The sequence below is a fragment of the Centropristis striata genome, chromosome 19 (assembly GCF_030273125.1).
Source record: "Centropristis striata isolate RG_2023a ecotype Rhode Island chromosome 19, C.striata_1.0, whole genome shotgun sequence".
In the NCBI taxonomy this organism is placed as follows: Eukaryota; Metazoa; Chordata; class Actinopteri; order Perciformes; family Serranidae; genus Centropristis; species Centropristis striata.
In genome coordinates, this window is record NC_081535.1 from 27,942,135 (window position 1) to 27,966,038 (window position 23,904).

General features: G+C 39.2%; 1 protein-coding gene across 1 annotated transcript; it reads left to right on the plus strand.

Moving 5' to 3' along the window:
- The first annotated feature begins 565 nt into the window (after window positions 1-565).
- On the plus strand, window positions 566-10,701 carry LOC131992649 (scavenger receptor cysteine-rich type 1 protein M130-like). Its single transcript, XM_059358284.1, has 9 exons — window positions 566-815; window positions 1,852-2,172; window positions 2,251-2,289; window positions 2,398-2,526; window positions 5,161-5,475; window positions 5,554-5,829; window positions 5,938-6,267; window positions 9,008-9,090; window positions 9,184-10,701. Exons 1-9 carry the CDS (start codon window positions 584-586, stop codon window positions 9,235-9,237), a joined length of 1,779 nt encoding a protein of 592 aa, XP_059214267.1. The 5' UTR covers window positions 566-583; the 3' UTR covers window positions 9,238-10,701.
- Window positions 10,702-23,904: the final 13,203 nt, after the last annotated feature.

A 23,904-nucleotide genomic window follows, 5' to 3' on the forward strand; every position in this document is an offset into this window, starting at 1 on the left:
GGCTTCATTGGCACATCACACAGTTGATTGTAACATGTGCAGAGATTTATTTTGTGAGGCTGCACTATGAATAACACATGCCTGCAGGAGGAGGAGAGCAGAAAAGGGAAGGGGAGGGAAAGGCAGGAGCAAAATCAAATCAAATCAAATCAAATGAATTTTACTTATATAGCCCAAAATCACAAATCACAGATTTGCCTCAAAGGGCTTCACAGACTGTACATGGTACGACATCCTCTGTCACACAAACAAACAAACAAACAAAATCGCACACAGACAAGAGACAAGCTAGAATCATACTGGCAACCCTCTTGCCACATTACTGTCATTACACTTAAGTCCTCCAACATTTAGAGGAGTTGCTACAGCTAGTGTTTATTTTTTACTGATATTTATTATCTGATTTTATTCTCAGGATTCCAGGCTGAAAAAAAACTAAACTCAGGTAATTAGAGAAATGAAGCAGAACAATCTGGTTTACGTTTAATCTTCTCTTCATATTAAATGTATGTTATGTACTTGTTTCTGTGCAGAGTATCTTAGGTTGGTGGGAGGAGATCGTCGCTGTGCAGGAACACTGGAGATGAAGCATCAGAGAGAGTGGAGACCAGTAGAGGGCCCTTACTGGACCCTGATAGAAGCAGGTTCTGTCTGTAGAAAGCTAAACTGTGGCTCTGCTGTTTCTGTAGAATCAACAGAGACATCATCAGTGAGATCTATGTGGAAGATCACTCCGTATTGTATTTATAGAAACATTGAGATGATTTGTGCAACATCATCGATTTCTAACTCTAGCCTGGACCTCACTTGCTCAGGTACGTCCACAGTGACATCAACTGTGACATCATCTATACCAGTTATGTACCCATGTTGACACACGTGCATGCACCAGCTAGAAAGGCAGCAGGTTTTCTCTGGCAGCCATAATGGAGTTGGATAAGTGGTTGCCTCAGTAAATCTGGGCCACCGACCACCCAACCTGAAAGGACTCCTTCAGGTTCTTTGTACTAAGTTTGGCTTTCGTTTCAGGTATCTTCACTTCCTGCCCTTGTGTGTTTCCCGTCTGTGTTGATTACCTGCCTCGCCCTTGATTAGTTTCACCTGTGTGTATTCCAAGTGTGTATCCTTCCCAAGCCTTATCATCCCTTCGAGTTTGTCGGTGGTTGGTTTTAGAGTTTTCATTCAAGAGGGAGCAGAAGGTGGCAGTAATGCACCTATTGATATAATGAAAAAGAAGAAGAGTGGGAAGGCGGGCACTTGTGGTCTCGAGAGAGAGAGACATGAGATGGGAGAGACTGGAGCTCATCTGAAGATGAAACCGAACTTTTCAAACATGTTTGGAGTATCTTATAGTAACCTTTTTCTTTTCTTTTTAAATCCTCAGCCATGGAGTTATCCTCAAAAGAAAAGTAGAGAAAGTGTTCCAAGAGGCAGACATTGTCTCAACCTTTTGAGTCTGAAACAGTTCTTAGATGTCCGGACCACATCTTTCTGGTGTTGAGCACCACTTTGTTCCTCTGTAGTGGTGAAGTTGTGACAAAGGGCTGATTGTATCATATGATAGAGCTTACTTGGGCAGTTTATAGGTTGCAAAAAAGTAAAAAAAAAATAATAATAATAAAGTAAAAATAAAAATAAAAAACTTGCAACATGACAGCATGCTCGGTGCCATCTTTATGGAAATATTCAAATCACTTGTTTATTAAAGATGCATTCTGCTATTAATGATGGACTTATGTTGGATTGTGCTGCGTCAGGTTTAAAGTACTGTATTGTTGTTTCATGACACATTTGAATTTTGTGTCTGGTGTCTTTTATCTCTCTTTATTTTATCTTCTGTCATCCCTGCAGACTCTGTCAGGCTGGTGAATGGGAGCAGGAGCAGTCTGTGCTCAGGCAGACTGGTGGTGAAGTCTAATCAGTCCAACCATCAGTGGTCTTCAGTGTGTGAAGCTAACTTTGACCGGCAGGATGCAGAGGTGGTCTGTAGGGAGCTTGGCTGTGGGGCTCCTTCAGTCCTCCAGGGGGCGCTCTATGGAGAAGGGGAGGCTCCAATGTTAACCAGAGAGTTCCAGTGTGGAGGAAATGAGTCCTCTCTCCTAGACTGTAGAAGCTCAGACTCAGCTGCAAGGTCCTGCTCATCTGGCAAAGCTGTTGGCCTCACCTGCTCAGGTAGAAGAGATATGTTTCATTCTGTTCTGATAAAACTCACTTTGTCCTTTAACTAATGACTCTGTTGTTTCTGTTCAGCACCTGTCAGGTTGGTGGGAGGAAAAAGCCGCTGTGCAGGTGAGATGCAGCTGAAGACCGATGAATGGAGAGAAGTGAGCGACTTGACCCTGGATGATGCAAACGTTGCCTGTACAATGCTGGACTGTGGCTCTGCTGTTTCTGTAGGACGGGGAAAAGGGCACCCAGAAAGATCTGTGTGGGTGATTGAGCCTGAATGTGTTCAGTCCGGATCTGCTGTGAGGGAGTGTGTAATGTCAAATTCCTCTCTACTCTTCGTACATCTCACCTGTTCAGGTAAGTCCAACAGTAACATAATCCAGCCAAAAGTCTGGAAGAGGTTTTGAGGCGAGTTGACCCACACTGGGTGGGAGTCTCCAGCTGTTTGGCTGATGCAGAGCAGAGAGGGGGCGAGCAGGAGTGTAGGGTTTGACAAGGTCCTGGATGTAAGCAGGGCCTGAACCGTTAGCAGCGGAGTAGACCAGAGCTAGAGTATTGAAGTGTATCCACGCAGCAACTGATAACCAGTGGAGGGAGGGAGGAGGGGTGTTATGTGTGAAAATTTGGAAAGATTGAAGACCAATCGAGCAGCTGCATTCTGGATGAGTTTCAGAGGTTGGATGGCTTTGGCAGCCAGACCTGCCATGAGGGAGTTGCAGTAGTCCAGGCGTGAGATGACCAGCGCCTGGACCACGACCTGAGCTGCCTTCTGAGTGAGAAACGGGCTGATGTTATGCAGCAAGCATCTGCAAGATCTTGTGGTAGCGGTGATGTTTGTGGAGAGGGACAGTTGGTTGTCAAGAGTCACGCCAAGTTTTTAGCTGTTTCTGTGGAGGCAACCACTGTGTTCTGGACAGTGATGTGGAGGTCAGCAGTGGGAGAGCCCTTCCCTGGGAAGTAAAGTAGCTCAAGTGTTGTCAGATGTTGGCTGGATTGGTATGGTTGGCTTGACGTCCTCATCATAAACTGGGCAATCAGTGGGTGTCTCATTCTCTTTGTCCAATTGACCTGCATTTTCATCCACCTCCTGGTCACTGGAATCACTGGTGTCCGATTCAACCTCAAAATTGCTCTCTCTATTTTGGACAGCATCAATAACATCTTGCATATTGTAGTAAACATTTCTCCTTGCTGGTTGCATTCTGAGATGGAAATAATAACAGTTAAAGTTACAGTATGTGAAAGTCTAAATGATTTGAATGCAAATAAATCCTAATTATGTGATACATCCCACTGACGTTACACAATACTGTCTGGATCGCTAATTGTATTCTCTCCTTAGCATACTAAAAGGAACCCCCAGACCACGTACATCCCACACATTACAGAAAATTCACACCTTTCCCTTAGCCCATGCAGTAACCATCTCATATATTTTTACAAAAAGTTGATATATCCAGTCCAGTGAAACATGAAGTTTCCAGGAAAGTTTGCAAGTTGTACAAGTTCATGGCCAAGACCTATTCAGACATTTACGATCCAATGGCATTGCAAGACCAAACAATAGGACCTACTGAATATATCAATATGTTCTTTAGAGAAACAAGAAAGGGTTAAAGGAGAGAGTCCAGTTCCTATCCCGTTTAGAATTGGGGGTTGCATATATTTTCTTCCGTTTCAGAAGAACATGTGAGTACTGCAGGATCACAGATCATGCAAATCCATCCTGTCGGACTTCAAGCTTTGTCTTTGTGTCCGCACAACGAATTTGGCCAATAAGCATCCTGTGAGGAGCTACTGGCAGCTTTGTGATGACACAAACTGTCCGTTCAGGTTCAACACAACAATATGGTAAATGCATCATTTTTATCAGAACTTTATTAAATTAGAGATTTAATTAAAGGAAGCACAGAACACCGCACTGAAGCCTCTCCCAAGTGGTTTCACCATGGATGGTGTGTGATGGTGATAGATGGTTCATCCAATAACTTGCCTGGTATTTTTTTTTAAATTGTCTCCCCTTTTCCCAGAAGTGTTCTACTGATGGCATCTCAGATGGTAATGTGTATCAAAATTACCATCATCCAAAATTGCTGTAGTCTGTGGCGTCGATTGCATTTTGTCAAAATGTAAGTTTGGTCTCGTTTTCAAGCGGATCATCTGCTCATCAATTCCATAACTGATATGTTTTATCCAGAAAAGTTAGGCATGGTAAAAGATGAATAAACGCTTTTTTTTAAATAATCATCAATAATCCATATCTTGACTTTCAGAGGCCCGGAAGGGACAATTGAGTGAGATTCAGATGGGAGGGACACAGCTAGCAGATATCTGCACATTACAGTCAATGATGAAGTTATGGGGCGTTCCCGGTGGCACATCTGGTAGAGCGCATACCACAGAGGCCCAGTCCTCGTAAGCGGGCGGCCTGGGTTCGAATCCGGCTCGAAGCCCTTTCCCGTATGTCTTCCCCTCTGTCCACCCCCCCCCCCCCCCCCCCCTTATGTTTGAATTGGGCTTATTTGAGTTTGGGCTACATGTTGGTGTAGTGATTTGTACTCTTGCCTCACAGCCATAGAGACACCGGTTCGACTCTGGCCTGCGGCTCTTCTGTGTGGAGTTTGCATGTTCTCCCTGTGTCAGCGAGGATTCTCATCGGGCACTCTGGCTTCCTCCCACAGTCCAAAAACATGCAGCTTAGGTTTAATTGGTGACTCTAAATTGTCCGTAGGTGTGTATGAGAGCATGAAGGGTTGTCCGTCTCTATGTGTCAGCCCTGCGATCTGGAGACCTGTCCAGGGTGTACCCCGCTTCTCTCCCAATGTCAGCTGGAATTGCGACCCAGCGACCCGAGTAAAATAATAAGTGGTTATGGAAAATTAATGAATGAATAATTTGAGTTTGCATCAATGATTTGTTGTTTCATGACAAATTTGTATTTTTTTGTATTTCTTTTATCGCTCTTTATTTTATCTTCTGTCATCCCTGCAGACTCTGTCAGGCTGGAGAATGGGAGCAGTCTGTGCTCAGGCAGACTGGTGGTGAAGTCTAATCAGTCCAACCATCAGTGGTCCTCAGTGTGTGAAGATGACTTTGACCGGCAGGATGCAGAGGTGGTCTGTAGGGAGCTTGGCTGTGGGGCTCCTTCAGTCCTCCAGGGGGCGCTCTATGGAGAAGGGGAGGCTCCAATGTTAACCAGAGAGTTCCAGTGTGGAGGAAATGAGTCCTCTCTCCTAGACTGTAGAAGCTCAGACTCAGCTGCAAGGTCCTGCTCACCTGGCAAAGCTGTTGGCCTCACCTGCTCAGGTAAAAGAAATCTGTTTCATTCTGTTCTAATGAAACTCACTTTGTCCTTTAACTAATGACTCTGTTGTTTCTGTTCAGAACCTGTCAGGTTGGTGGGAGGAATAAGCCGCTGTGCAGGTTACCTGGAGGTAAAACAGGGAGACTGGAAAGGAGTAAGTGAATTTCGCTGGACCTTGAAGGAAGCAGATGTTACCTGTAGAGAACTAGACTGTGGCTCTGCTCTGTATATAGGACAAGAGCGTGCCCAATACAGCATAATGCAATCCTATGCTGACTGTGTTCAGTTTGCGGCTGTCTGGAGGAATTGCATAACAAAAAATCCCACTCCTTTCAATCTGAATCTCACCTGCTCAGGTAAGCCCATCAGTGTCAATATCGATGATATAATGGTTGACATCTTATTTTAGGGGCCATTGTATTGTTGGGTGAAGGTGACCTGTCATCATCTCTCTGTGTTTACAGATTTGCTGCTTCAGCCCAAAATCTCTGTGTCCTCCTTCATGGATGGGGACTCTGAGGCCCAGCAGCAGGTGTTTCGAGTGGTAAAGGGCTCCACCTTCACCATCAGCTGCTCCATCCAGCCCCAGTACCCAGGAGGCTCCTTCCAGCTCACCTTCACCTCTTCCGACTCAGCACACAACTACACTCAGCCAGCTGTCAACCACTCTGCCAATTTCCTGTTTCCTGTTGTAAAGCCCGCCCACCAAGGAAACTACAGCTGTGTTTATCACCTCTATGTTTTTTCTCATAACTTCTCCTCTGACAGCCGTCTGCTCTTTGTTAATGTCTTAGGTAAGCTAAAGCAGAAACACTCACTGTTCACATGCCGGTTTGGAAAACATGATTTGTCCAAACTGACTGTCAATAATCCAGATGATCCACTGTGACTACCCTCCCTCACCGTGTTATAGTGATGGTTCATTCACAAATGATTTGTTCCAAAGAACTCCAGCCCGCCCTTCTCTCCAGTCTTCTTCTTCTTCTTCTTGTGTTTTACCATTGGTTGGCATTCAGCATAATAGGTGCATTACTGCCACCTTCTGCTCCGGAGCTCCCTATCTCCCTCTTGGATAAAATGCCATTCACTGTCTAGGCATGGTCAGTCAGTGTTTGGGTTCATGTCCTCAACGTAATAGTAAAGTGAACAAGAGCCCTGATTAGATAGATAGATAGATAGATAGATAGACAGACAGACAGACAGACAGACAGACAGACAGATAGATAGATTACTTTATTCATCCCCGAAGGGAAATTCGGTTGTCACAGCAGTCCGGTATTCAAGTACAATAAAATACAATAGAATAAAATACTTAGGTAGCATAAATAAAAACAATAGAAAAAAACACAGAATAGAACAAGGACACTTAAGAAGTAAAAAAAAAAAAAAAAAAAAGAACATCGGTTGGTAGGATGGTTGACAAGATGAAGGTAATTATACTGGTGATATGATGGCAACAAAGCTATAGTGACTAGACGGTATATAATAATAATAGTACAGTATATATATTTAGCTCTCTGCCTCTGCAAACGCCAGTCAGTCATGGGTTAAGGTTAGGGTTACCCTAACCCAGTTTGCAAAATGTAGCTTTATCCAACTAAATTCTCAGCTCAATGGCTTATTCAGTTAGCTCACGTAGTAATCAGAACCGAACACTTGGCCGTGTTTCAGCTCTGTGAGTTCTGATACACAACCATAGCTGCGGTTAAGCACAGAATGATGCAGTGAACTAATCTTTACAAGTCTTTTTAATGTACTGATTCTAGTGATTCAGTACAGCGAACAGAACTTATTCTGTCCTCAGTGTGTGGGTGTCTGTACACAAATCGACAGATAGCGAAAAAGTTCCACGAGAAGGACAGAAGCTGGAGTAATGTTCAATGGTCTTTACTGTTGTCTTACAAAAATTATTTCATGAGAAAAACTAAAATGACAGAAATAATACAGCATAAATCACTGACTTGTTGGTCAAACAACACAATATACTAACAGAGACAACAATGTAAATAGCAGCACACAACATGACAGTTACATGCAAATAAACTAAACATTGAAATTATTGAAAAACATAAACATAACTCACAAGCGATCCTTTTCCTCGGCACAACAGTGGGAGGAAAATGATGAAGCTAGCTGGAAGCTACAAGCTGACCGCATGGCATGGAGAAATCTAATGCTTTAATGATCAAAGCCTCAACATTATGACCTGGCAGTGTCATGTGACCTAACCCACCTATCACAACAAAGGCTGGACTTAAACAAGAAAAAATGAATTACCCTTAAAGGCACACACAGGCGAAGCTTACACAGAATATGACAGAACTGTCATCCCACCACAACTGTTTTACACATGTTATATAGCAACCAAACTTGTAAAATGTATAACAAATAAAACAAAATATATAAATGGCAACACCAAACAATAAGAGCATGCTAGGTTAGCTCTGGTTCTCTGACAACAGAGAAATATTTCACAATGAGAAGCACCTTCTGACATGACCAATCACAAACACTTCACTGTCACTACATCCATCACTTTTCACACCTTAGTAAGAGTGTCATGACATACATATTGAAAATTGGTCGAAGTGTGCTTTAAATTTTTTCAGGGATGACAAAACCAAAGATTTGACCTTATGACCTTAGTGTGGTACATTTCAGAAAAATATGACACACAATGTAGCTTATTTTTATCAAGATTATCAAAGAAAATTTGATTGACAGTTGTCAGGGCTAGTGATGTGCCAATGAAGCTTCATGAACCATTTTCTTTATTTTCTGAGCCCACTAGATGGTGCTCTCTGTTCAACAAAGGGCTGAAAGTACATTCAGTTACCATAGCTTGAGCCTTTTTTTTTTTTTTTTAAATCAAGGGCGCCATCTTGTGGGCTCATAAGATAAAGAAAATGGTTCATGAGGCTTCATTGGCACATCACTAGTCAGGGTGTAAAAACCCACAATCTCCTGATAAATTAACAACTGATACTCTAACAACGGCAAAGCCTTTAGAGATAAAAAACAAAAAACAAAAAACAAAAACAGCTTTAATAAAAAAACTGAATCTAAATGTGACCTGAAAATTAAAAGCCCAACCCTCCACGTAAAGCTGCTTTTACACTGCCCTGTCAGTTGCCCTGAGAACTGCCTGCCCTCAAAGTGTTTTTGAAAGCGTCTGCTGGAGCTCACCATGTTGAGCTTCGCATGGCAGAGGAAAAATCTGTGGTCACTGCTTCATATCCCTACTGCCGTGAATAAAACCTGCTTCCCCTCAGTGAAATGACGGGATGCAGTCAGTTAGCATGCAGTGGTGTGAAGGCCCCTCAACAGAGTCCATTAATCCTTAATCATTAGTTGGAACGAGCTCATATGCAGTAAAAATGAAGCATTAAAAGTGAAGTTTAAGATACAAGTCTCTGGCACTGAATCAAACAGCTCTATGTTAAAGTGATGTTAGAAGACTTGAGGTCACCACAGGCTGTGTTTAACGGACTGATGATGTTGTGTGATGTAATAACTGTCCATGTGTTTGATCAGATCCAACACCTCTTATCATCAGAGCGGTTGTCCTGCCATTGACTCTGCTGCTGGTGAACACTGGCATGTACTTCTACTGTAAGGTACTGACATGTCTGTTGTTCCTCAGTCTGTGTTTATTGAATGGAGAGAGCAGTGATGCAGGAAGTCACATGTGTGCTGTTATGTCTCCCCAGGCCAGTAGGGGGCAGAAGCCACGCATACAGAAGAACACTGAGCTGGATAATTAGAAGCCTGTTTCAGCAGCTGAAAGGCCGACTGAAGAGAAAGGAGCTATTATGTGTGCATTTTCTTACTCTCATCGTCAAGAGACTGAAGCAGAATGTGTCTTTTCATACTTTGTGTGTTGTGTAAAAACAGTATAGTGGGTAGTGATGTTCCAATGAAGCTTCATGAACCATTTTCTTTATTTTATGAGTCCACTAGATGGAGCTCTCTGTTCAACAAGAGCTGAAATCACACTCAATTACCATAGCTTGAGCCCTTTTCTTTAAATTAAGAGCACTATCTAGTGGTCTCATAAAATAAAGAAAATGGTTCATGAGGCTTCATTGACACATCACTAATAGTGGGGTCCAATCAGCGGACGCAACTGAAAACCAAAGACACTCTGACCAAGGATGACTGGGAACAACTTTGATCAAATAAATCAAGATGTTAAATGAAATAAGCTTGAAACATTGTGATACATCTTTAGTATTACAATGCTCGACGTGAAAATAAAAAAATTGACAATTTAATCCTGGGATAACAGGAGGAACATTGTAGTTGCAGATCTGGAGCACATCTAGTGAGATGTTGAGAATCTCCTTCAAAAAATGAATCAGAAATTTGAGAAATTGTATCAGAAATATATGACCGGCGAAATAGGACCTTTGTGCTAGTTGGTACCTTGCATTAAGTTAAAAAATAATAATGGCAAAAAAAAAAAAAATTGAGTTCTAATCCTATTTGTTGTGTTGAAAGATTTAAATTAGAATTTAGGTTATTTTTCTGGTTAAGGAATATTGATATTGTCTTATTTTTTATAATGAAGGAATGTGTTTGTTTCATTAAAAATATATAATTTTGTATTTAAGAATAATTTCAGTTATTATAAAGGATTTTTGAATTTCATAATAAGTTTGCTTATTTGTATTAAGAACTTTGGTTAATATGGTAATTGAGGAATAAACCTATTTTGTAGGAATTTAGTTTCATTTTTTATGAGCAATTGTGTTTATATCTTATTATAAAGGACTTTGTTAAATTTTCTTAAGATGTTATTTCATAAGACGTTTACTTAATTCTCTTCTTCAGGATTTTTCTTATTTTGTAACAGTTTGGCTTATTTTTCTGTATTTCAGGACATTATTTAATTTTATGTAATTATGCAATGGATTGATATTATGTAAAAAGTAATTGTTTTCATTTGATAAGAAATGTACTTGGTTTCATAATTAAGTAAGCATATTATTTCATAATAAGAATTTTGTTTAGGTTTGATATTAAGATTGTTTTCAGTTTCAAAGGGTCTTTGTTCATATTCATATTTGTGAGCATTTTTCTTTAAACCAATAATAATAAAGAAGCCTCAAGGTTCATGAGGCTTTATTGGCACATCACACAGTGTGATACAACATATCCAAACAAATACTCTTAATAGAGATGAGAGATGAAATGATCAAGATCACTGTAATAAATGTGTTACTATTATCTGTTCAAAGAAAATAAAGTTACTTTAATAAACTTGAAACTGTGAATGAGCTCATTTTAAGTGGTTCAGAAGAATTGGAGGGTTTGTTTCTTTCCATTTAATTGTGTATTTTGGATATACCAAAGAAATAAACTCCAAAGCTTTGGTTGTTTGTAACCTACTATCTCATTAATAGATCTGATAATTACCATAAAACTGTCTGTTAAGAATGAGATACAGATGTAATTATGACAAAAGCTTAACAGTTATGGATTGTCACTATTTGAAAAGACAGAGGCATGATGGAGCTACCTGGGTTAATGGTGTCTTTATTGATTTTCATATTCAAACATCAAACATCCCATTCAAGACCAAATAGTAGGATTCAAAATCACAGATACAGGTCTAAAATAATATATATATATATATATATATGTGTGTGTGTGTGTGTGTGTGTGTGTGTGTGTGTGTGTGTGTGTTACATCCACCAGCTTAAAGGGGTAAAAGGAGGTAACAGGTGTTTTTAATAAGAAATAAAATAGCAGTAAGATATGTACAAACAAAAGGACCCTTCAGGCTAAAGGTTTAACAAAATAAAATAACAACAAAAACCAGGGTCAGTTTAACTGTTACACAATAACTAAAGAACAACCACAACTAATCACAGTGTACAATATAACGAAGCCGAGCACAGACAAAGGTTTGGGCGACGGTTCACATCAGATCCAGCCGCTCCTTGACTGAAGCTCCAGCCAGCCTTTTGAAAGTTGTGGAAGACTAATTGCCGAATCTGATTGGCTCCTGTGGTCGCCGGAAGCTCCAATCATCCTTCACCAGCAGCCTGAGGGGAGGGAGCAAACACACACACACGCACGCATGTGCACAGACACGCACAACCACAGACTATACGGCAGGGGCCGTAACAATATAATAATAATATTATCATATAATATATTATATGGGCGTCCCGGTGGCTCACACTGGTAGAGCGCGTACCATTAAGGCTGAGTAGATGGTGCTCTGTGTTCAACAAAGAGCTGAAAACACACTCAATTCCCATTACTTAAGCCTTTTTCTTTAAACCAATAGCTCCATCTAGTGGGCTCAGAAAATAATGACAATGGTTCATGAGGCTTCACTGGCACATCACTAGTCACCGGCCAGAGTCAAGCACACTCAAATTTTTTTTTGAAATTTTCTACTTAGCTTTTATTTCCTCCTTAATTTGAGACACTTGATGATTATGGGGATGGTTTTATTAGTTGTCTGTCATCTCAGACCCTTTTCCAGTTGTTGTACTATTATATTAACTGATTTAATCATACAGCCAGCTTTCTGATTCAGTCATCTTGTGGCTTTAAAACAACACATTCACCTGTAGTTCATATTGTTAGCCAGAAGAGAGCAGCATATTCATTTACAATACAACTGGTGGTTTAAGCAGAAGATTAAAGCCTCCACTGTATTGGTCTCTGTGGTATTATATGAGTGAGTTCGTACATTATATGCTAAAAAAAAAAAGAGTAAAGGAATGCCAAAGATTAAGAATATGTTTAAATATTGTAATACTGTATTTTAATACTTTTGATATAAATTCTGTTCTAGTACTTTGCTTTGTTTAAATTACACATGGGACCACAGAAAATGATATATCCCTAGTAGCCAAGTGCAAAGACAGAATGTATATTGATTTTTATTAACATTTATGGATGAGGCCTGCATGCGTCATTAAAGAAATAATTATCATATTTAAATACTACTAATCTGAAACACAAAATGTGGTTCAAAAGAAACACAATCTCACAGATTTATTTATTTTTAACAACGCAAAGAGTAAATATCTTGAATGTAAAGTCTCAAAATATTAATACCTAATGTGTCTCCAAATCAGTGGTGGAATGTAACTTAGTACAATTTTGAGGTAATTGTACTTTACTTGAGTATTTCTATTTTATGTAACTATGTACTTCTACTTCACTACATTTTAGAGGCAAATACTGTACTTTTTACTCCACTACATTTAGCTGACAGCTTTAGTTACTTTTCAGGTTGAGATTTAACATAAAAAAAAAACATGATAAAGTTAAAATGATTAGACATTTTTATAAATCAAACCTCATAAAAGTATATAAAGTAGGTAATATGAGCCCTATCTTTACATAATTAAAATGTTGCTTGCATAAATGCATTGAAATAATAATACAATAACATTTAGTTAGAATATATAAAACAATCTGTCATTTCTGCATAATGCATACTTTTACTTTTGATACTTTAAGTACATTTTGATGCTGATACTTTTGTACTTTTACTTCAGTAAGTTTTGAATGCAGGACTTTTACTTGTAGTGGAGTAATTTCACTGTGTGGTATTAGTACGTTTACTTAAAGGAACACTCCACCGTTTTTTCATATTAAAACATGTTATTCGGTCAAGTAAGACGAGTTGATACAGACCTCTTGCGTCTCAATGCGTGCACTCAATCGCCCTGGCGTGCGACGCCACTTGGCTAGCACTTAGCTTAGCCCCGTTCATTCATTAGCACTTCGACTCGGCGCAGTAATATCATCACTCCTGAAAAATCTTCTCCCCTCAGGAGTGATGATATTACTGCGCCGAGTCAAAGTGCTCCCAAGTGCTATTCCGCCATACATTATAGTTATCCTTTTTATCCGCTTAGAAAAGCGCCACGTTTTATTTTGTGTCGCCATACTTGGTCGTTTAACTACTCGTGTAGCTGTATTTAAATAGGGAAAACGTGGAGGAGTTTGGTCGCTTCTAACTGTCCATCTGTTTGGATCCTAATGAATGAACTGGGCTAAGCTAAGTGCTAGCCAAGTGGCGCCGCACGCCAGGGCGATTGAGTGCACGCATTGAGACGCAAGAGGTCTGTATCAACTCGTCTTACTTGACCGAATAACATGTTTTAATATGAAAAAACGGTGGAGTGTTCCTTTAAGTAAGGGATCTGAATACTTCTTCCATCACTGCTCTAAATGTTCACTGAAGTGTTATTACCAGAAGTAAAATCTTTTCCTCATCAGTTCCTAATGAAGTGTTTCAATAATCCAAACCATGTTTTTTTAAACAGCCAGCCCCCATTCAGACCACTCCTAGACCATTGTGCTGGGGCTTTTTAGCCTATATTTTTGTATACAATGTGCTAAGTATCAAGAATTATTCATCAGCAATTCCAGTTTGCAATGTACCCATTTATGTACAAACAGCTGTCCCTGGATTACTGTGACACTAGAGAAAACTTTGAAATGTTTCGTGTTATGATAATGATGTGTATTTTTGATAATGGCATCATGACTTCAAAACAAATCTTTGGACATCAGGGTTCCCATGGTTACGAAGAACCTGGAAAATATACATATATAAAATATTATCCTGGCCTGGAAATGCCATGGAATTAGTTAAAGCCCTGAAAGTTTTGGAAAAGTCATGGAATTGTGTTGGAACACAGATAACAGTCCATGTAATATACAGTCATGGAAAAAAAATATTAGACCACCCTTGTTTTCTTCAATTTGTTGCTAACAACAACCAAAATCATTATCAAGAAAACCATGGAACTATATTTGTTGTTATCATTATTTGTCCAAACAAATGTACCTTTATTTGTACCAGGCATTAAAATGAACAAGAAATTGAAGAAAACAAGGGTCAAATATTTTTTTCCATGACTGCATATACTGTATATATCATGTTTTATTTTTGTTTTTATTCTAATTATTTTATAACATTTATTGCCATACTGTTTTACTAGAATGACATCCACTCAGTAATGGAAATTTAATTATGGCTCCATGAAAGGTGATGAAAAAGTTGTTAAAATGTGTTGAAGTATATATAAAGATATCCTCAGAAAGTGTAAGTTACACCGAATAAGTTATGTCTGTGTGTTCAGACGAGTTATGACTCTAAATAGGAGGATGCAAATTGTGGCAATCGGGCGATAAGTAGTGATGTCCCAATGAAGCTTCCTGAACCATTTTCAGTATCTCCTGAGCCCACTAGATGGCGCTCTTGATTTAAAGAAAAAGGCTCAAGCAATGATTATTACGTGTGCTTTCAGCTATTTCTTGAACAGAGAGCGCCATCTAGTGGGCTCAGAAAATAATGAAAATGGTTCATGAGGCTTCATTGGGACATCACTAGCAATAAGGGTTTTTTACAATAACAAACTTCCTGCTGTTTTCTAGTGTCTCAGCATCATGTCTCTGACCTAAACCTTACCAGTCTCCAATGTCTCATTACTGGATGCCAATCTGCATATTGCATTAACTATTCCTGTTTGTCTTTTGATCTGCATGCTCATCAGAGGACTCAATGATAATTTATTTAGTGCTGAAAGGGTTAGGGTTGTCTGTCTCTATGTGTCTACCCTGTGATAGTCTGGAGACTCGCCTCTCACCCAATGTCAGCCGGGATCGGTTCCAGCGCCCCACGACCTGAGTGCAGATAAGCGGTTAAGGATAATGAATGAATAAATTATTGAATACGGAAATACTTTATTTACAAACTAACAAGTCTATATAAACAGAAAAATATTCAACAGCTGTTTTGATATTTATCTCAGATAAAACTTTATGTGTCCTTCAAGGTAGTGATGTCCAAATGAAGCCTCATGAACCATTTTCTTTATTTTCTGAGCCCACTAAATGGTGCTCCTGATTTAACCCTCTTGAGTCCATGAAAGCGCCAGAGCATGACTTCTTCATGACGTAAAAATGAAGCAGCATGGAGCCCTGCTGTCAGCTTTTCTCTAAAGTTTTGGCTTTTCCACAAGTTTCCATGTCCAATTTAGTGTGTTAACTCTTTTTCAGCAAAGGTTAAAATCACCACGACCAAGTGTAACGTGATTTTACTTTTACTGCAGAGATTTTTCAGATTTTGCAGTGTGCGTTTTAACATTTTTAATGCAACCTTTTTTTTTTTTTTTTTTTACTGTTTTTTGTGTGATTTTGGGCTATTTTTTGTGTGTTTTTTTGTGTTTTTTGTGTGTGTTCTGTGTTTTTATGGGGTTTTTTTGGTAATTGTTTGGTTTTTGTGTGTTTCTTGTATGTTTTTTGTAATTTTGTGTATTTTTTTGTATTTTTTTGTGTGTGTGTTTTTTGTGTTTCAAAATGTTAAATGATCCAGTGAGTCAAAATGACTTGATAATAATCAGGTGAGGTTGTGCTGAAAAAGATGATACCAGCATGGCATGGTAATTATTATTTAAGTTGCATATACAGGCAGAATGAAAAAAGAGTAAAAAAAACAACAAAATAGGGATATTGCATATGAATTTGACAAATTTGAAACAAAATCTTCTGGACTTCAGAGGTTTAAAGAATAGGGCTCAAGCAATGGTATTGAGTGTGATTTCAGCTCTTTGTTGAACAGAGAGCGCCATCTAGTGGATTCAGAAAATAAAGAAAATGATTCATGAAGCTTCATTGGAACATCACCACTTCAACGTGTCCCAGATAGAACATGATGAAGTGTGCTCTACAGCAGTGGTTCCCAACCTTTTTCACACACACACACACACATACACAGAGAGAGAGAGAGAGAGAGGGAGACATGGACACTTCTCTTCTGGACTTAATCCAGTGGTGGCTAAACTCCAGCCTCAATCAAACAGTCCATTTAAATTGCAGACCTTTCTCCACTCCAGGGATAATTACCCTCATTATTTCATTGATGAAGTGGCACCTGAAAAATCCCTTTAATGTTTTTATCCTCTTTGTATTTTGCAGCAGCAACACGCCTCTTGTGCTGCATAAACCAAAAAGTTCTTTAAAAAAAAAAAAAAAAAAGCTTGTAATGACTGTGTGGGCGCTGGTTCAACCTCCAGAAAAACCAAATGTCCACCTGTGTCAAACTGCATGAAAAAGGACACTAAACTCCACGTGCTGCTTCCTTCTTTGTTCCTTTAAAATATCAAACCATTGTATTCTGTGATATAACACAGAAAGAAATATGACGTTATTCCTCAAGCTTTAGAGAAGTATAGGTCTTGTTATTCATTCATACCAGCCCCTCCTGTACTGCCCTTCCCCACAGAGGTTTCAGTGGCACGGCAGCCGTCCTCATTTGTTTGCAAACTAATTCAGGGCTATCAGCAGCCAGGCCGATTAATTAGGCAATCGGTCGGGAGCAGAGGGAGTTTGTCACAGCGAGGTCACTGCATGAGGTGTCCATTATTCCCATCTCCCACTGAGGTGTATGTAAGCCTCTTACTGTTGGCTTTTATCAGTGAAAACAATACTAACCTACAACAGAAATGTCTTAACATTACTGTGCAATCAATTATTTTAATGCAGGTCTGATTAAGACGTGGCATTTCAGCTCAGGAAGTTACTGATATAATTCATCAACTACAAAAGTGCACTCAGTAGAGTACAGATCTCTGCCAGCTGTTTCTTCCTCTCCCCTGCCAAACAAAGAAAAGTTGAATGTCACTCAATTGTCCCGCCCAGATCCCTTAGGTCGCTTTCACAACCCAAGTCTGTTTGGTTCGTCCGAATCAGAGTGACATTGATGTATTTGGTTTGTTTTGTATTTAGTCTGGTTTGCGAATGTAAAATTAATGCAGTTTATGCTGAGGCATAATGGCTTTATTTTCCAGCCTGTCCTCTCCTCAAAAAACGTCAGTATAGGTCAGGGGTCTGCAACCTTTAAGAGCAAAACAGCCACTGTTGAACAAAAAATGAGTAAAAATGTTGGAATGGAGCCACAAAACCTTATTTCAAGTCTTACAATGAAGATAAAATGGCATACTAAGTTAAATTAACCTACCAACATTACTAATAGGTCATAATGAGCATTTATTGATATGATTTTGTAATGCAACCAGGACACAAATGCAAATTTGTAATTGAAAGCTATATGGAAAACTCAAAACTTGACTTAAAGTTTGCAGAATTTCGAGTTTCAGGCAACAGGCTGTGAGGTTTTGCAAGCAATGATAGACTTTTTAGTTGATTAGTAATGCCTTTTATAAGCTACACATTTTTATAATTGAAGAATACAAATTGCTTTGGGCCTAAACCAATGTGACAAATGAAAATGTAAAGAAATAACCATTTCAGTTTGTATAATTTTTTTGTCACAGTCACAGGGAGCCACTGCAGACAGCCTGAAGAGCCATGTGGCTCCAGAGCAGCAGGTTGCCTACCCCTGGTATAGGTCCTGTGTACAGGCAGCCAAAAAAAAGTTATATATTAACCTCTGATTTAATGTGTCTGCCGCCATCTTGCAGACGTAGTAGTTATTGACAGCAAGGGAAGTTCACTAGGAGGCTGGGGTGGTGGATGAGTCAAACAAATGGCAGACTTTCTCCCAAGAGAGTGGTGTTCGTGTTCCATGTGAAAACAAAAGTAAATTATTTTATTATTCTTGCTGACGTGGTAGTGATTGACAGCCAACCAAAGTTGAAAAGGTGGACTTCAACAAACGGCAGACTTTCACCCAGGAGAGTGGGCTTGGAATCCCATGTAAATTATTTTTAACTTAAGTTACGTTAATCACGTTTTTGAACGTAACTTATGTTTTTTAAGTAACTTGCGGTAGTCACATGACCCTTGTAACTTCACTTCTGGCATTTACGTACATTTATTCACTGTTTAAACCAGGGGTCTCAAACTCAAAATACCACACACAACACGGTAAAGTGGCATTCATATAAAACTCACATTAAACTTTCATATCAAGGTGGGGGCCACAAAATGTCGTCACGAGGGCCCCGAGTTTGAGACCCATGGTTTAAACTGTCTTACCAGGAAGTGTTTTGCCCTAAACCTATGTCAGTGGTTTTATAACATAAATCCACAGAAACTGCAGACTTGTTTACAACTGCAAGTGTGCGATGTGTGTGTTATTTATAGCATGCACCGCTGGACCGAGAGACGTGATACGTACATACGTGTCGTAATTTGTGGTGCTGACACACAATCTCTTCTGTCGTTTAGGTTGGAGAACATGTTTATATTTGCAGCATGACCTCATTTGAAGGCAACAATTATTTATCATTATTATTTCTGTTGGCAAGCACATTGCCCTGACCAAATAGTTGCCGGTGGCTTTAAGACTGTACATGGTACGACACCCTTTGTCTTTTTACCCTCACAACTGCCAGGGAAAAACTCCTCAAAAACCCTTTTAAAAGGGAAAAAAAGAAGAAACACAAGACTTTCAAGACACTCAAATCAAAACTCAACATTGTTATTTTAAGTTCCATGACTTACGTAAATTACAACGTAGTTACATGCAGAATGACTTATCTTGAACCTCTGATTTACAACATGGGTTGCAACAAGTGACGATAATTTTTTTTACTTCACATCTTTACATGATATGTATTTTATTTCTCAATATTTGTGTAAATGTGCATGTGTGTCTATGTGCGCCCCACTGTCTCACTAGGGGACTTACCCAAAGCCCAGTCATGCTGTGAAATATTAATTTGCAATACATAATCATTGAGACTGCTGAATATATGCAGTCTGTATTTTTAGTTATTCAATATTCATTTATTCAGCATTATATGTTAACGGTAGGAATCAAATCAAGAATTTCATCTAAAGAAAATCAAACTAACGATAAAACAATAGGTAAAACAAACTGTATTTCGAGTGTATATGACATTGAATCAAATGACAAAAGGTCACACAATTTTTCTGTGCAAGTTTGCCTCGCTGTAAGTGATCTGACACATCATACAGCTGCTCCCCGATGCAGCAGTCCCAGCTCTGAACATCTTAAAAAGGCCTGGCAATATTTTTGCTCTTAACAGTGCACAGGCGAGTCAGCTCATCCCCTTACGCTCGCCGTTCCAGTCTCTGCAATAGCCTGAACTTAATGAGCCGGTGACCTTTCACAGCATCATTTTGCACAGACAGTCTACTGCTAAGTCATAATCCACACAGCCTTACCAGATTGTATGATTTGCATTTATATTGACGGGAGGAATGTGTTGATTGATGCAGTGGTGGTTGCAGCGGCTGCAGCCTGGTCACTGTCAGATAAAATGACATATTGGATCATCTGGACGCCTTTTGGTCTCCCTAGCCGAGCCGAAAGCAGACAACACTTTCTTTCTGTTTCACATATTGTTCTGATGAAGTCCCAAAGGTCAGTGTGAAGATTGGGGTCGATGATGACGACCAATCAATAGCTGCTGGGAGAATAAACCAATATGAGAAAGTGCAGGGACATTATTGAAGAGTTTTGCTCTTTCTAACAGTGCTAATGACAATCACAAAAACACTTTGGATCAGAGCCGTTACAGCTGTTTTATTTCTATAAAGAAAAATGTATCAACTGACAATGTGAAACAATGTGATAATGGAGAGTGGTCACTCATACTAAAATATGCAGCTCCCCTTGGCTTTATGGAGCTCTATAATGAGTTTTAGCAAGTTTTAGTTTTGGCTTACTTTCACCACTATTATAGTCATTTTCAGCTGCAGCAAGCTGTAGTTGTGGAAAAACTTAATAATTCTAGATGACAAAAGTTTCTTCGAAAAACAGCCCTGTGCAGGATTCAATCCAAAACTACGGTGGCCCTGAGAGCTCACAGCGCTGCAACGTAAGAAATCACATGCAAATACACAAAACACAAGCAAATTAAGAAAACATTTTCAACACAAGCGCAGCATTTAGAAAATGCGCTGCAAGACCACAACACAATAAGTAAAAGCGCAGCAAATACACCACAACACAACAGAAGTGTTTCCAGAGGACACAAAGTGATACACATGTCTGGACAGGATATTACCACATTATTTCAAGATAATTTCTCTTTATTGAGAAATAGGTGTTTGATATACTGATATCTTGTAATACATTTTTCCAATGAAATCTCTAATATAATCCCTGCTTTTAATGGAGATAACCATGAACAAAACCTATGGCGATTTGGTTGGAAAAGAGAGTAGTAGACTATAAGACCTCAACAGTGGCGGTTCTACACAGGGACCTCCAGGTGCCACTGCCCCTATGCAGAAGGCCTTGGCCCCTGTTGTGGCCCCTGTGTCAAATTATAATAAAATGATCAATTTATAACGATGAATGACGGAACAATTCTTACTTATTGTTCAAACAAAATCTCACCCACACAAAAGGAACCCAGAATGTGTACATTGTATAATAGTTAAATTGTGCATAAAAGCTTGTATATAAATAACAAAAAGATCATTCTCACTATACTGCACTTTCAAAATAAAAAATTGTGCACAAAATGAGAAATGTCATTGTTGTACAAAAACAATTGTTTTTGTTGGTGAGTCTCATTGTTTCAATCAATATATTTGTATCTCCCAAATATACTTAAATGAGATTTAAAAAAAAAAGCTCAAATAAAGGTTTTGAATGCTTAAATATCATCTTTGCCGTTTTTTAATGTGCCCCTCTAATTAATCACTGGCCCTTCCTCGGCCCCCACAGTGAAATTGGTCTAGAACCGCCACTGGACCTCAACTAACCCAAATACAAATCAATTAAGTCAGACACTTTCTAATAGTTATTAGCATACATTCACTAACTACTTTGATTAACTATCATGAGATACGCAGGTGGATTATAAACATTGTGCTCTAAAAGCCCACTGTACACAGCATCGTCTGCTAAAAATGCAATTTCCATACAACCAAATAGAAATGTAGGCTACAGAGACACCACGTCATGACTTGTATTTGTATCTGTTCAACCTGTCTCTGTAACTATTCAGATAAAGGAAAAGTTTATATTGGATATTATTTCTCCAAAGGGGGAACTGGAAGAACACAGTGGTTGCGAAGTAAAAGATAATAAGGTGATGGCCATAAACCAAGATGCCGACAGCCAAAACACCAAACTCAACTCTTCAAAACCGGAGTCCTCAAACCAATGTGTGGTCAATGTGACTACATCCACTATTTTTATACATCCACCATTTCTAAACAGAATCGTGCAGGTAAAATATTAAAGTAGGATAATTATAGTTAGCTTTTTTTGATACTGGCTTTTTTTGCAGTGAGAGAAAGACAACGATTGATAATATTTTACAAAAACTAATATGCAATGATTTGTATTAAAATGTATACACAACAGTTCATTCACAACAGACATGCTATAAAACTCAAAATGCACGACAGAGATCTAGTTTCAATACTAAAAAGGCATTTATTCCAAAAAGGGTCGGTACACAGGCAGGCAGTCATACAGGAAAAAGGCAGTAGGCTATAAAGAAACATGCAAGGTTCAAACATGACAAGGCTATGACTATGAGAAATGCTGGAACGTGAGCTTGGAAGAACTGTAGCGATGCTGTCATACTTCCGGGAACGCCCCGGACTCGAGCATGCCCTCTTTTCAGCAAATCAAAAAAATGCCGGTATGGGGGATTCAAGATGGCGGCCCGCGGCTACTGATAAGGAAGAGGTCTAGTCCGTCCAGTGTCTGCTCCGTTAGCCTGCCAATCCCTGGCAGCGGGTTTTCAGTCCGTATTATATACTGTAGCGTTCGCTTCTCACCATTGAATTAATCCTCTTGCTCCAAAAGTCCTGGCTTCAACCCGATGGTCCTTCTCCGACGTCTGCCGGCAACTGGGAGGTAAAGCCGCGGTCAAAGCTGGTTTATTAGACGCCTGAGGTGGCACTTAGTTTGGGTTTTGGTTGACCAACTTTTATTTTCCAAAAACTGACTATTTTGTTTATTTATTGGGTACCTGAAGAGGGCTATTTTTGGTGTTTTGGCTGTGTGAATTATGGGTTGAATTTGGGACACTGAATTGTATAATACACTGTGTTGCATTGCAAATTCTTGTATTCGTATCCGTTTATTTCAGTCAATACATGTCATTAAAACAGAAGTAACAAACCAGAAAAAAAAACATTGATCAAAGTAAACAATAAGTAAACAGAGAAAGAAGATTGATAATAGACATTTGGACCGAAAAGGCGTAGGCCAGGGGTCCCCAAATTACGGCCTGCGGGGCCACTTCCGGCCCGCCAAAGCAATTGGAATGGCCCACTTAACTATCCCAAACAATCCCTCTAAACATGGCCTGTTTTTTTTAAATTGCATTTATTATATATTTGTTTATAAAATATCCACATGTAATGATTAAGGTAGGCGTTCTAATTAATATTGACCTTAGTTATGAATTATTTACAGTAGTGGCTAATTTTCACCCCCTCACACAATGGTATATTCCGATCTACGTGATGCCAAACCGTAAGCGTCAAGCTTTCGCGGGCAAGGCAAGCTAACGGAAGAGAGTCGGTCAACAAAATGTGGGAACGGAAAATAGATTCTGAATGCAGAATCCATTTTCACCTGTACCTGTAATATTGGGATTGTAAATAAGCTACTATAAGAAAAATAATCAGAAGCATTAAAAGAGCAGCATTAACCATTAAAAGGGCAGCATTAACAAAATAGCATTAAAGGTAATATAAGCTTGAGTGAATAGAAGAAGTATTAAGAAATGATTTTGTAGCATTAAAGGTAATATAAGCTTGAGTGAATAGAAGAAGTATTAAGAAATGATTTTGTAATAAGCACATAACACATCTCACATGTTGCAGACACAGACACACACACACACATAGATTCATATCTATAAGTCTTATAGGAAGTTAGAAGATGAACTCGAGATGGCCTTTTGGCCACACCAGATAAGCAGGAACCCAACTCGAGATGACCTTCTGGGCACACCAGACAAACAGGAACTCAACTTTTGAAAAGCATACCGTAAGTGATAAGACATGACAGTGGAAAATTACAAGACTAAGAAGTAGTTGATCAAAACCTTACTTTGAGATAAACATGCAGACACATAGGAAAATAGACAAAAAAACAACACCCTAACTGAGTAGGAGGAGACACAGCGAAGCATGCTATATTAACAAGACCACGCTAGACAACGAGCAGCCTTTTCTTATGTACTGGTTGATGTATGTATTGAACTGAGCTCCACACTTCATGAACTGTGCTTGAAGAAAACATTAAAGTGTTTTCGTTTGACTCTTCCACCGTCTCCTCGTCTGCTCTCTCTGCTCCATCAACAACTCGGAGGAGTACAACTGGTGTACTCAACAGTAACAAAATCATTGTTAACTGGCATCAGCTTGTGTTTTAATTTTCTACAAAATAAAAGGAATATCTATGGTACTTCAAATAAACATGTGAATACTTTTTATTACTTTTTTGCAAACCAACAGGTGGTGCCAAGGCCAACAAATGA

Bases quoted from the DNA above. Each gene is read 5' to 3' on its own strand.
- LOC131992649 (XM_059358284.1), top strand. From the start codon at position 584: ATGAAGCATCAGAGAGAGTGGAGACCAGTAGAGGGCCCTTACTGGACC. The intron at 816-1,851 runs GTACGTCCACAG...TCATCCCTGCAG, and splicing joins CCTGGACCTCACTTGCTCAG to ACTCTGTCAGGCTGGTGAAT. The intron at 9,091-9,183 runs GTACTGACATGT...ATGTCTCCCCAG, and splicing joins GCATGTACTTCTACTGTAAG to GCCAGTAGGGGGCAGAAGCC.